Source organism: Oreochromis niloticus, linkage group LG13 (genome assembly GCF_001858045.2).
Source record: "Oreochromis niloticus isolate F11D_XX linkage group LG13, O_niloticus_UMD_NMBU, whole genome shotgun sequence".
NCBI classification, from domain to species: domain Eukaryota; kingdom Metazoa; phylum Chordata; class Actinopteri; order Cichliformes; family Cichlidae; genus Oreochromis; species Oreochromis niloticus.
The window spans coordinates 1,490,271-1,503,638 of record NC_031978.2 but is presented as its reverse complement, the minus strand read 5'-3'; the positions used below and the strand labels follow the sequence as shown (position 1 = coordinate 1,503,638).

Below are 13,368 nucleotides of genomic sequence, written 5' to 3'. Positions count from 1 at the left end.
AAGAACGACCAATCAGGAAGACAAAGCCACTGATAAAAGATGGCGGCCATTCCTCCCTACCTTCATCTCGTCCATCCAGTCCATGATGTAGAGCATCTCCTGGAAGACTCTCTGCAAGCCCAGGTTCATCTCCAGCCGCTGCCTGCGGGCCTTCAGCAGCTCCAGCAGATACTCCCACAGCCGGATCACGTTGTCCTTCCTGGCTGTGATGCGTTTGATGTCATGGTAACTCTCTGCCTCCAGCTCTTTTGCCACGGCAACCACCGCCTGCACCAGTGATAAGGAGGAGGAGAATGACTTTCTAAGCTTTCACTCCGTCACCTGTGACCTGCCGATCGATACGAGACATCAGACGAGACGAGCAGGTGACTCACCTGAACTCGCTCCTCGTACGCAGCGATGTCCGTTTCTATGGCTTCGTGTTTCTTAGTAGCAGCTTCCACGGCCTGAAGGTCGAATCCAAAGTTATCCTGAGGGAGGACAGAGGAAACGAAACAAGGAGAGGAGAGAGGAAACAAGGAACACACAGAGGAAACAACATTAGGAAAGAACAGGGGAGGGAATAAGGATAAAGGAGAGGAAGGGAAGGGGACAAAGAGGAGAGAGGAAAGAAAATAATAAGGATAGAGGAAACAAGAAGAGGATGAATAAGATAAGAAAGGATACATGGAGAGGGAAGGATGAGAGGAAAGGAAACGTGGAGGTGATGAGAGGAAATAAAGATCAATTAAAATGATTTTGATAAAAGGTTTCGAATAAAGGTGACCCGGGTTGAGCCGAGCGTACCTGTGAGACCAGCCTCTGGTTCTCGCTCAGCCACGTCTCCCTCATGGCGGCTTTGCGGTCGAAGCGTCGGGCGAGTTGCTCCAGTTTCTCCTGACGAATCAGCTCCGTCCTCAGAGCCAGCTCCCGTTCGTGCTCCGCCTTCTCCAGACGCTCCCACGCCTAAAACAAACGCACAAAGAACCAGGTCTTTACATCTGTCTGAACATCTGGATCCGAGCAGTTCTCTGTCTTCCTGCACACCCTCGTCTGAACCTCCACCTTTACAGGTGTGGACTCAGCCAGGTCGACACATCCTGCCTTTGCCTTCGCTAGCTCTCTGGGTGGCTGCGCTCTGGAGTCAGAATCGGACAAAATTCCTTGGATTTCCAAAAATACCACACACTTTTTTACCTGTGGGATTTTACTTTAACGCCATCACCAAAACTTCATGAGTGTTGTGTGACCCGACAGATGTTTTTGACATCAGGCGTGACTCTGTCTAAACCAGGGGTGGGCAATCTCAGGCCTCGAGGGCCGGTGTCCTGCAGGTTTTAGATCTCACCTTGGGTCAACACACCTGAATCACGTGATTAGTTTATTACCAGGCCTCTGGAGAACTTCAGGACATGTTGAGGAGCTAATTTAGCCATTTAAATCAGCTGTGTTGGTTCAAGGACACATCTAAAACCTGCAGGGACACCGGCCCTCGTGGACTGAGATTGCCCACCCCTGGTCTAAACTGTCCAATTGGCTCACTTTGCCTCTCAGGGCAGATTAATGTAAAATAAATGAACCGAGGAAAAGTCTGAAACATTTAAAGGCTCCATTCTTGACCTCTGACACGGGGAGCTGGAGGCGGGGCAGCCGGGTACCTTGTTGATGTCGGAGATGAGTTTGCCTTCTCGGGGGGTGTAAACCTTCTGGTTATTCGCCCTCATCTTGCTCTGGATGGTGAACAGAAGGACCTCCAGGTTTCCCTTCTCTGTGAACCTGCAAACACAGCAACACAAACTCAGCTGATGTGCAACTCGTTCCAGGAAAACTATTAAACGTCGGGTTTATTTCATATGACAGCATTTCTTAATTTCTCGCATTAAAAGCAGATACTGACTTTGGGGGCTTCTCCACGGTGCGGTAGGTGTTGAAGGCCTGCAGCTGCTGCTGGACTCCCACCAGAGAGTTGGCGAACTTCCTGTTGTTGAGGATGATGATGGTCTGTTCGATCCACTCCAGCAGGTCAGATGCCAGAGACTCGTACTTCTCGATCATCTTCTCCGTCTCGATGGCATTGTCCAGAACCTGAAAGGGAAAAAAAAACACTGTGAGCTTAACATCTGGTATATTTCAGGAAAGAAAGTGTTTAACAAGACTTTTTGTTTCTTTGTTCTTTAAAGTCGTCGTCACCTTCCCAATTCTCTTGCCCTCCACCTTCAGCGCCTTCATCTTGGAGAAGTAGTGGTAGTAGGTGACCACGTAGGTGATGATGGACTTCTCATCAGGGTGGTCCACACTGATGTCTGCACACAAGCATGAAGAGCACAGATTTAACATGTCCTGTGTGTGTGTGTGTGTGTGTGTGTGTGTGTGTGTGTGTGTGTGTGTGTGCGCGCGCGCGCGCCCCATGGCTTACCCTCGGGGTCCAGCAGCTTGGTGAGGCCCAGGTGCTGCTCGGCCAGGTTGAAGGCATTCTGCAGGTTGTAGTGAGCGTTTGATTTCTTCAGCTTATCGAAGTCGATCAGGTCGGGTCTGCAGACCGGAAACAGAAGGAGAAAGGTCAAAAGGTGACATGATACCAGCTCTACTCCCAGACATCGTCACACACTGATGGCACATTAGTTCGTGTTGTCTGGATGAATTAGGAAGCTCAGATTTTTTGCTGTTGCCATCTTGGTGTCGATAAACTGCAGGTGAGAAGCGACGCCTGAACCTGAGGAACTAAGGACAGAATGGGCTGTCAGGTCAGTTTATGATCATTAATATGCAAATTGTCATGACCCTGATCAACGGCCATGCGTACCATTCAGACAACATTTTAAGATGCTGTGCAGATGAAAGTTCAGCCTGTCTGATCAATGCAAAGGCCCCAGCATCCAACATCAGCCTGGAGGAGAGGAAGGCACTCACGGCCAGGTGCACGGTTTTGGTAAACCAGAAAGACTATGAAACGAGACCCAGGAAGTGGGCGATGGGCCGTCTGTAGCAGAACAGGACACTGTGTCTGATTGGACCTCGGTACTCCTAAAGAGACGCTGCCTTTCTTTTTCATCGGGATGTTTGCGTCTCATCTCTCTTTTTGTGACCAACTGAACTTTATTCTTCATGTTTCCGCCTTCCCTCCATCAGGATTAGATGTTTAAAGAAAAACAAAATCATTTCGTCCACAAGTGAAAGTTCTGTAGACGTCTGCGCACATCACACCTAATAAACTAAAGAAAGGAAGGTTTTAAATCTTAATGAGCTCTGAAGGACGCTGCAGTAAAAACACCCACGAGCTCCTGCTGTGATGTTGGAGTGCTCGTCTTCGCGGCGAGAATTCCTCTAAAAATCATTTTAATTCATCTGTTTTTAAAAACATGATTAAACAGAAGCCAGTTTTCCATCCAAACGTCAGATTTCTCCACTCGGAGTGTGCCGAGTTTCTCTCATCCCTGTGCAGCACCTGCAGCAGGCTGAGCCCTACCTGTGTTTGTGGATGAGGGCGTTGAAGGCCATCCCGTCCCTCCAGCTGGTGGTGAAGTTGTGGATGTTGACATTAGGATATCTGCAAAGAGCAAATCACCATAAATCTATCTAACCATGTCAGCGTAATGACATCAACGTGCTGGGTGGGATTCAGGAAGTTGCGACAGCCCCACTCGACCCGCCTCCCTGGACCCACAGCCAATCACAGTCCACGCAGAGTGGTATAAGACACTTTCAGAAAAGGAAGTGAAGGACTCACCCCGCCGTCTTCATCTGACACCAGAGCAGCAGAGCGTCTTTGGCCGACTTCTTCTCCTTGTTGTCCTCCGTCTCCACGCTGATGTCCTGGATCTGAGGTGCACAGTTTAAAGAAGCAGTCAGCTGTAAGGTTAAACTGACTCCGAGGACTCACACAGCTTTTTTAAAGAAGATGAGACAAAGTACACAAAATGTGCTGAACAACATCTCTGCAAACCAGAAATATCCTCATTTTCCAAACATCCCCCAATTTCCTGAAAACCCCACCTGTCTGAAAGTGTGTCCTTACAAAGACACACGAGCCCACAGATGTAAACATCTCACCTTCATTGATGGACGTCCATCAGTTTGAGTCCGACAGCTTGAATGATTCAAGCACAGCTGATGCGTATATGAAACCAACTGTGGTCCTGCTATCGGTCTGCACTCGCTCCTCCACCGTGGGATTTAAACCATTCGGTTTTTTTAATCCTCACAGCTTATAAAAGCTAAATCCTTTTCACCCAACTGTTCACTGTCCCAGTGACATCGACCGCCAGCATACAGTAAAACCACGTCACAGGAGGAGCCGGGCTTCTAATTTCATCTGATTTCTGATTGTATTTAACGCGTCTGAAGGTAAGAAACAGTCACCTGGTTTGTGACGGCTGAAGTGAGCATTTTACCACCAACTTCACTTCAACTCGTCAGTTTACAACAAAATACGACAATTTTTAAACTCACTACTTACAATTGTGTTAAGGAAATAGTTTCTAGTATAGCAGTGCTTTCATAGCAACTTAACTTTCACTTCTATGTGAAATGAACTCTGTAAAGGTTTCAGATATGCCATTTTGCATCTCGTGTCAGTAACTGGTTCAACATGTGTGCTCTAAACTCTCAAAAAGTGAGAATATACTTGATGTATTTTGGGATGCAAAACAGTATCGAGGTAAAAGGTTTCAGTCCAACTGCTTTATTATTTTAGGGGTGCAAAATGGCACATGATACTTTTTCTGTCTCACAATTGAAAACTGAAAAGTTTTGAGGACACAAAATCACAGATGGACGTAAAGGCGTCCGGTGTAGTTTGTCCCCATGGATTTAAAAAAAACAGCTTCTTTCTACTTCGGTCACAGTGGATATCTTTAGTGTTACAGATGACTGTAATGAACCCTGACTTAAATTTTTCTGGGATGCAAAATGGCGCCCTAAAGAGAGACACACCAGACAGCGTCACAGAAACTAGCAGGCGATGACCCAGATGGCCCAGTCTGGTGTTGGGATGCAAACTTGCTCGGCTGCCTGTTACCTGGAAGCGGAGGATGATGGTCCAGATGAGGCCTAAAGTGAGGCGATGGTTTCCGTCGACGATGTCGTGGGAGCCCATGTTCTCCAGGTGAACCCTCTGCTCCTTCAGGAACTGCAGAGCCTTGTCCACATTTTCCAGGCAGTGGATCCTCATACGACCCTTCGTGGGTTTCGGCTGAAACGACAACAAAAACAGGTTTTGTTTTTTTTTAAGAACCGGCAGAAACCAGAAACCGTGAACCGCATCAGGCCGCCGTGTGTGAACAGCTGCAGACACAGCTGAACGCTTTCAAACGGACACTTTGTTTTATCATTTATTTATTACTTCACGCTGCAGCTGCGCTGGTCTCCTGAGTTTATATCCCTCCCACTGTTCCTCCTGGAAACGTCACAGATCTACAGATCATGGCTTGAAACGTCCGCGATCTCCAAACGGGAGATCTGAGGACATTAAACATGCTGTACTCTGAAGCACTTTGGTCATTTCTGCCTTATAAGTTTCTATATTTGCTTTAGTTTTGGTTGATGAGCAGCTTTTAAAAAGAGATGGCAGGGTCCGCCCACCAGGGGGTGCTGCGAGTTGGGTGGAACCTGAGAAAGTGGCGTTGGAGCATTTTAGTCACTTTTGCTGTTGAACTTCACACTGTGGGCTCGAGCTGCTGATCAGAGAATCTTTGTTGATGATTTCGGTTCATTTTCAAACTAAATCTGAGGCTCGAAGCTTCATGATTGTGATGATTTGGTGCTTTTTTTAAATCATATCTGATTGTAAATTTGAGGTTTTATGGATTAGATGCTCTAAAGAAATGATATGGATCATCCTGGGCTCTTTCCTTTCTCTGTTTCCGGGCAGTTCTCCCGTGAAACTGTGCAGGTGAGACGATTCCTGTCCCGGAGAGGAAACGCAGCCCAGCGCACCCGTGGTCATGGAACGCCCTGAGCCTCGGTTTCCCAGCAGGCGGAGCAGAAGACGGCGAACGAGGAGGACTCGGCTGTGATTATGACCGAAGGATTTACAGGATGATTTAACGCCACGATAACCCAGTTTACTGTCGAGCTTCAGCCCTGAATCATCAGCCAGATGTCTGACAGCTCGGCTCTGTGTCGCACAACAAACGGACGGAACTCCAACTTCAATGTGACATTGAGTCAGAAACAGGAAGTGAGAACGGGGGCTTCACTGCTCTCGGGGGGCAAACGAGACGGTAAGGATGGTGTGGCATCACGGAGAGTCTCCACCTGACACAGGTGAGGCTGTGCACACCTGCCTGTGTTTCAAAGACGTTTTCAACATTTAAACTCTCGTGTTGGTTTATTTTTAACGGCGTGCTGAAAGCGAGCCTCTCGGACGGCTCTGACAAATTCAGGAAGGCGATGTTTAAATTTGGATGAATTCCCGAAATATAAACTAAACACAGGACGAATAAAAGACGACGATAAAATAAACGTCAGAGCAGCCTCGTTACATCCTGCAGCGCACACACAGAACGACCGCCAGGACCGAGGCCAACAATAACACCGCAGACGTTTCTTTTCCTCACACAGACACAAACGGCTCAAAGTCGCTCCGTGATTCAGGACCTGGACTCGGACCAGAGGGATTTTTTGGACGATGCCAGCGGCACAAATCCAACAGACCCCACAGAGGTGCAGCGTGGGTCACGCTGACGCTCATCAGCACCTTAAGCCATGAAAACAAACCATTTCACCTCCATGAGCAGCGGATCCCTGTCCGGAGTGGGAATTTCCACACGGAGAAGGTTGGAGCGGCTTTTAGGCTGGAGCATCGCGCCGTGTCATGAAACGGGGGCGGCCTGCTTGTGTTGTGAGTGACTGCGGTGAGACTGATCGGAAACCTTTACCCAAGTAGGACCTGAGCCAAGCCTGAAACGCCCCCTCAGAGTAAACCCTGGAGTGAGGAGGACAGTGATGGATGTGTTTTACAACACAATACTCCAACGGGGGGCCGGAACAAGTCCAACAAAAACGCATCTTACTACCAAATGCTGCCCAGAAAACATCAGCGATCCTGCTGCGGGACTCTGACATGTTCCCTCATTATCATTCATTATCTGCTTCATCTCCAGCTACAGGAAACAACACGCGGTGTGGATTAATCCACCTCTGAAAATAGTCCCAACAAATTCCTTCCATTCAAACGCTGCCGTTTCAGCCCTCTGAGTCATTCCTTAAACAAATGCTACCAATTTTAAACCATTTCTGACATTTTTCTCTGACCACAGGACTTCAGATTTCTCCAAATCCATCTTTCCCTTGAGCCCACGTTGTCCTCGTCTGCTCCGCAGTTTCATCCCTGCGCTCATCTACAGCGGCTCAGCATGATTTACAGTTCAAAATAATCCTTCTGTGTCTGACACGCAAGCCGTTTTAGCTCCTCCCCCTTTAACGTTCCCTTTTTCTGACCCGCGTAACCTGACTATTGGGACCAGCAGGTGGGCGGGGCTGTGCCCGATTGGACGTCCCAGCACGCAATGCAAAGCCAGATGTCGCCGGCTGTGTGGGGCTGCAGACAAACAGGAGTTATTTCAGGGTTACTGTATACACACACACACACACACACACACACACACACACACACACACACACACAGCTGAAACTGCACGTGTGGCTCAAACTTCCATGTTATCCCACTTTGCATGTCACGTCTGAAACACTGACCTTTCACCTCCTCCTTTGCTACTTTAGCCACGATAAGCTAACAGATGCTTAGAAAACCACACAAGCTGTCGCTGAGCAGGCTAACATCAGGAAATTGTGCACGCGTGTCTTTGCTGTGGGACTCGCTGAAGCTGGACTTCACTTTAACTGTAAGTACTGAGAGACTGAAGCCGTGCACAGCTCGGCCTGCTGCTGCACGGCCTCGGCAGCCGCGCACTCGCAGATTCTTCTGCTGCTTCTGGAGGCGTTTGGCTGCATGTAAACCCTAAAGTTGCTCAATGACTCCTTTCACAACTCACCCCCCACACACACACACAAATACCCCATCTACCACCGTTATCCCCCCATCCTCCACCCAGCCTGCTTCACACGTCACCACCTCTCTGTTTCCAACATCCTCCTCCCCGAACAGAAGGTGAAAACGGAGGAAAGTTGGATTCCTGGCTGCGTTTCCTCTCCGTGTGTGTTTGACAGGTTGAGACAAAGCCGGATGACAGCAGAGCGAGAGAGGAGGTCAGAGATGAAGAGCTTCGACAGACAGAAGAAGAAAAAGAGGAGGAGGAGGAGGAGGAGGAGGGGGGTTTGGCTTGTAGCGTCGGAAGTCACAGTCCAGGGGTGAAACTGGAAAAGTCTGAGTGATTTAACGTCATGCGAGCGTGAGGAGAATACAGCAGGAAGGCCGACAGACCGACTCGCTCGCCTCTCAGAATTCAAAATGTGGAAACTCGAGAGCATCAGAAACACCTTCGACTGTTTAACGTTCACCCGGATTTATGGATTTGTGGGATGATTCGACATAAATGCAGTTCAGCGTGCTCTGAGCAGACATCTGTGAAAAAGAAACGGGCCACTTAAAGGGGGAGGAGCTAAAACTGGTGGTTCAGACAGATGATGAACTGAGAGGCAGCACTGAGGCTCAGTATAAGAGAAAGAATGATTATTATGAGCTTTGAATCATCCTAAGCTGCTGATCATCATCATTATCTCCTCTCTATCCTCTGCTGACGTCTTAAAGAGTCGCACTGCTGTTTTTATATATTTGCAGGTGTGACGTGTACGAGGACGCCTCCGACGACACATCCGTTTAAAAAAAGCTCGACCAGACAGAAACGAGTGTGCTGGAAGCCGATCTGGTTTGAGGTAAAGCAGACAGAGGACGGTTAATGATTGCCGGAGCCATAAACGCCTCATTTGATCTCCACAGAAAAGGAATGAACGGTTTAGATAAGACGAGGGGGAGAGCGGAGACGCCCGGCAGCTGCTGCTGTGCAGCGAGGACAGCGCAGAGCTTTTGTCCATGAGCGGTTTGGTTTCATCAGCCGAGGAGTTTACCTCCATCTGTCGAGTATCATTCACAAATATAAGAGACATTTTGTAAAGTGGACAAGGGCTAAAAAGCAGAAAGTCTCTAGCTTATCTTAATGATTCATTCAGACCCGAATGACCCAAAGTGGGGAAAACAAAAAAAAAGTCCAATGTGATTCCATCAGTGCAGGCGGGGAAGGACCAAACAGAGGTGACTCCGTCCTGACGTCTGACAGAACCCTCATTCAGAGATATTTGAGATAACTTAAAACAGTCTCATTCTCAGAGCTTTGGTGAGTGTTCCTAATATTTAGTCACATTAAAGTCGCCTGATGATCAGTTCAGGTCACATTTGATTGTTTTTAATGAAGCTGCTGATGGAGTACTTCATCCCGGTGACCCGCCGCACCCCCATGACTCTGAATGGTAAAAATTTCTCCAAGCCACTTTAGCCTCCTTCAAAATAAAAGCCCTTCAAAATACAGCGACGTAACCCACCAGTCTCTCTCCCGACAGGACCTCCAGCAGCTTGATGAGCATGCGTCCGTCCCTCAGGTCCATGTAGAGGTCGGTGATCCGACAGGAAACTCTGGACAGGTGGGAGTTCACCCACTTAGTGAAGGTCTTCTTCTGCACCGCCTCACGCTCATCTGAGAGAGAGAGAGAGACAGAGACACAAAGAGAGAGTGAGACACGATAATCACAGTCAGGAGAGTCTCCGAGCGTCCTGCTCGTATATGAACACGTGTGTGTGTGTGTGTTTGTTTACATATCTTTGTGGGGACCAACATCCTGGTCCTCACAAGTTTGAAGGTATTTTTCAGACAATGTGGTTTTAGTGACAGAGTTTCAATTAGGTTATGGTTAGGTTTAGGGTCAGGGTCAGGCATTCATTTTTGATGGTTAGGGTAAGCGGCTAGGGAAAGCATTATGTCAATGAGATGTCCCCACAAGGATATAAATACACACGTGTGTGTGTTTTCCTATGTTAGATAAAGCAGACTAAACCTGAACTCTCGGCTGGACGTGCTCACACAAACACGCAGCAGATGAAGTGTCGCCTGATGGCTCACACCTGCCGCAGAGTTTATTTCCCACGAGCCTGCCGGTTACTGTTATCCCCCACCCCCAACACGCGCACACACACACACACACACACACACACACACCAGAGGATATTACTCTATCCCCACCCACATTTATTTTCTCGAGGACAGCTCGAGGATCAGCCTCCAGTTTTTGGATCTTTGGTGCGGTCGACGACATCTGCGAACAGACTGTATCGCTCGAGTTGATCAAAGTACATATTTACATAATTCAGACAACAGGCGACAGATTCTACTGGACTTTCTCAGGGTAGCTTTGCATGAGTGACACTTCATAATAATCTACGGTCTAATGCCGGGCCTCGGTTCATCGTCAGTCTGACGCTCTATAGAAACAGAAGAAACAGCTGCAGCGTGTTCGGGCTTTTGTTTAAGGTTTTAAACGAGCGGTTCGTCACACGTGTCTGTCGCTGCAGCTCGAACACGGCGACGCGTGAACTCAGGAGGTCGCAGGAGGAAGTTTCACAACCTGGCACCACACCCACACCCACACATCCTCCACCCACAGCTGCTCTGTGTGTGCTTTCACACACCGCTGACTTCTGAACTCACTGTGAGGATTCATGCAGTGAAGACAGAGGTCAAAGGTCACGGCAGGCTGACACTCTAGCATGCCACATTTTAAGTGTAGCTGCTTTAAAGTGCTGATTTCTGTGAGGGGCGTGGCCTCTCTGACCCGTTATCAAACAGGTTGGTTTGGAATGACTGCAGATTTTAAACTTCTCGCATCATCGCTGTACAACGTCTGCAGTCACACACGGTGGTTAAAGTCACTCCCACAGATAAAAACACGGCACCAACAGATTCTTCGAGTCGTCTTCCAACACGAAGCTCTTCCTCCACCTTTACAGTCGCACACACGTCACACTGGACGGAACTCTGCGTGACCTCTGCAGGGAAACTGGGCCGATAAGATTTGCCCAGTCCAACAAACGTTCACACAAATCCACGACCTTCGCGCTGTGTTGTTATTTTGCAGCAGGACAATGGCCTCAGTGTTGAATGGCCTTCAGCGGAGACGCTCCGATATCAAACTGGAGCTGCTGGAAGACGCCACGAGGTCTACGACTGCTCAGATATCAACAGGAAGAAGCAATGAGGACGACTGGAACAAACAGTCTGCACTCGTGAAATCTATGAAACCTGCTGGTTTCTGGCTTTAACCCTCAGATCGGATCGAATCAGCCTTTTTAAATGGAAGCTGCAGGTTCAGTGAGCAAAATGTAAATTTGTTCCACAGATAAAACCACAACAATGCAGCTGATAACACGTCAACGCCGCCCTCACTACAAGAACATCGGCACTGAGAACAGCAAACAGCCATCTGCACTCTGACTGCTGGAAAGGCTGGAAATACCCTCCGCTCTCCGAGGGTACTCGGTGACGACGCCTCCCGCCCTCTCCTGTTTCACTCTGATGCAAATTTGTGAGGTTGGGATGAGAAACATCCAAACGGATCCACATCTGGATCTGACAAATACTCTGAAAGTCAACAGAAACTAAACCGCGCCGCCTGCACAGGTTCATGGCGGACCTCTTTAAGGTCTTTAAGACACGTTTGTTTCCTGCACGAGAGGCATCATCACATGAGAGCTTTAACTCGCCGAGAGAAGCCGAGCTTCTTATCTCCATGCTTCCTACTGCAGGGTGTGTGCGTGTGCGTGTGTGTGTGTGTGTGTGTGTGTGTGTGTGTGTGTGTGTGTGTGAGATTGTGTTCGTTCATGTTGGGGCTTCCCCTTCCTGTGCTGAAAAAGCAGCAGATGCTCGTCCCAGCAGGAAAATGTGTTTACACACACACACACACACACACACACACACACACACACACACACACACACTCTCTCTCTCTTTCGGTTTCACGCTGCTTGTGTCGTTTGCCTTGAACATGGCTCACCTCCAGTTATGAGAAATACTCGAGTATTGTCGCTGGCTGCAGGAAGCCCCACCCGGGCTGGATTCCTGGAAATGCTTCTCTGTCTAATCTTTGAGCTCGTGTCTGGGTGAAACAGCAGGCCTGCTTTTATTTGGTTTTATTGTATTTTTAGCAGGAAATGCACCTGAGCAGCCAAAAACTCTGCTCGTTGTGCGTCTCCGTGGTCTTGTCCATTGGACCTGCTGGAGCACGTTCATGCTCTGCCTGAAACATTTAGATCCCGCCCCTTTAAGGTCTCCCTCCCAAGGACTCTTCACTCTTCTGATTGGACCACTCAGAGTGCACTTTATGGACAGGAGCTGCTCAGCCATGAAGCTCCCAGCACAGCGTTTGTGCCGATGTGAATGTGAGACGGGTTGGAGTCGTCAGAGACTTTTACGCACTCAGCTACCTCGCTCTAACATTACGCGCTCCGATGCTTCCCGGCCTCCACGATAAATCAGCTGATCGTGGAATATCTCGGAGGGAAGAAACTTCCCAGACCGACCTGTTGCAGCGGTGGCGTCCGGTTCCAGTACCACGCTCAAATCCAGTGAGGGCAAACCGCACGGCTCGCTCCTCGACTTGTACACCTGCAGAGGGACTGAGAACACCTGTATTCATAGTGCGTGAATGTGGCCAAACATTTTCAACCATTTTAACGTAAATTTCAACAAAATGAATCTTTGAATGTTCATTTTCACGACGAGCTTCAGAAAAAACAATTATTTTTCCATTTTTTTGCAGTTTCCTGCAAATTTCATAACTGTTTCTGTAATTTTCTCACACCAAGTGATTTCAGGTGACGGGTGGCCCCGAGGTAAACGCAGTGTTATGATCTGCTAACGCAAAGCTACACAATCTCACCCTGACAGACACACACAGCTAAGCAGAAGTCAATGTCACAGGCTTCAGTTTCCTCACAGATACTGCTGAGCGCACAAGAAGCAGCTGTGTGCGCTTCATTAGGCCTGCAGGAGACAGGGGTGTATTGATGGGGCGGGTCAATAACACACACACACTTAGAGGATGACCTCAACCTGAGCCTGAGGAAGTACACACAAACCAGACAGGGGCATGGCGTGATTCGTCACACACACACACACACACACACACACACACACACACACACACACACACACACACAGGAATGTAGAGCATGAGCATCATGTGAGGCGCATCACTGCTCGTATCATCGTGTGAATGCGGCGCTCTCATAAACATGATCACGATGCATCATGGGAAGTCGAGGTCGACACGAGCTCATGACGGAGTTTGTGGCGTTCGTCCGAGATTTGAAAATGTTTGATCCTCAAAAAGTAGATATATATAAAAAAAAAAAAGGGCGGGAGAGGAAGGAAAGGAAAAACG

The 13,368-nt window shown here is 48.5% G+C and overlaps 1 protein-coding gene across 2 annotated transcripts in view; it reads right to left on the bottom strand.

The window, feature by feature from the left end:
- The window catches only part of LOC100711069 (spectrin beta chain, non-erythrocytic 1), a 97,486-nt gene that overhangs the window by 26,637 nt on the left and 57,481 nt on the right, over positions 1-13,368 (bottom strand). For both annotated transcript variants that reach the window (XM_025897720.1, XM_013264363.3), the window contains exons 3-13: positions 9,478-9,629; positions 4,997-5,170; positions 3,707-3,798; positions 3,446-3,526; positions 2,396-2,511; positions 2,170-2,282; positions 1,877-2,064; positions 1,638-1,755; positions 787-945; positions 375-470; positions 61-267 (exon numbers count right to left, since the gene is read on the bottom strand). In XM_025897720.1, the coding sequence (XP_025753505.1) occupies positions 61-267; positions 375-470; positions 787-945; positions 1,638-1,755; positions 1,877-2,064; positions 2,170-2,282; positions 2,396-2,511; positions 3,446-3,526; positions 3,707-3,798; positions 4,997-5,170; positions 9,478-9,629 (1,496 nt within the window). The remainder of the gene's footprint in view (positions 1-60; positions 268-374; positions 471-786; positions 946-1,637; positions 1,756-1,876; positions 2,065-2,169; positions 2,283-2,395; positions 2,512-3,445; positions 3,527-3,706; positions 3,799-4,996; positions 5,171-9,477; positions 9,630-13,368) is intronic.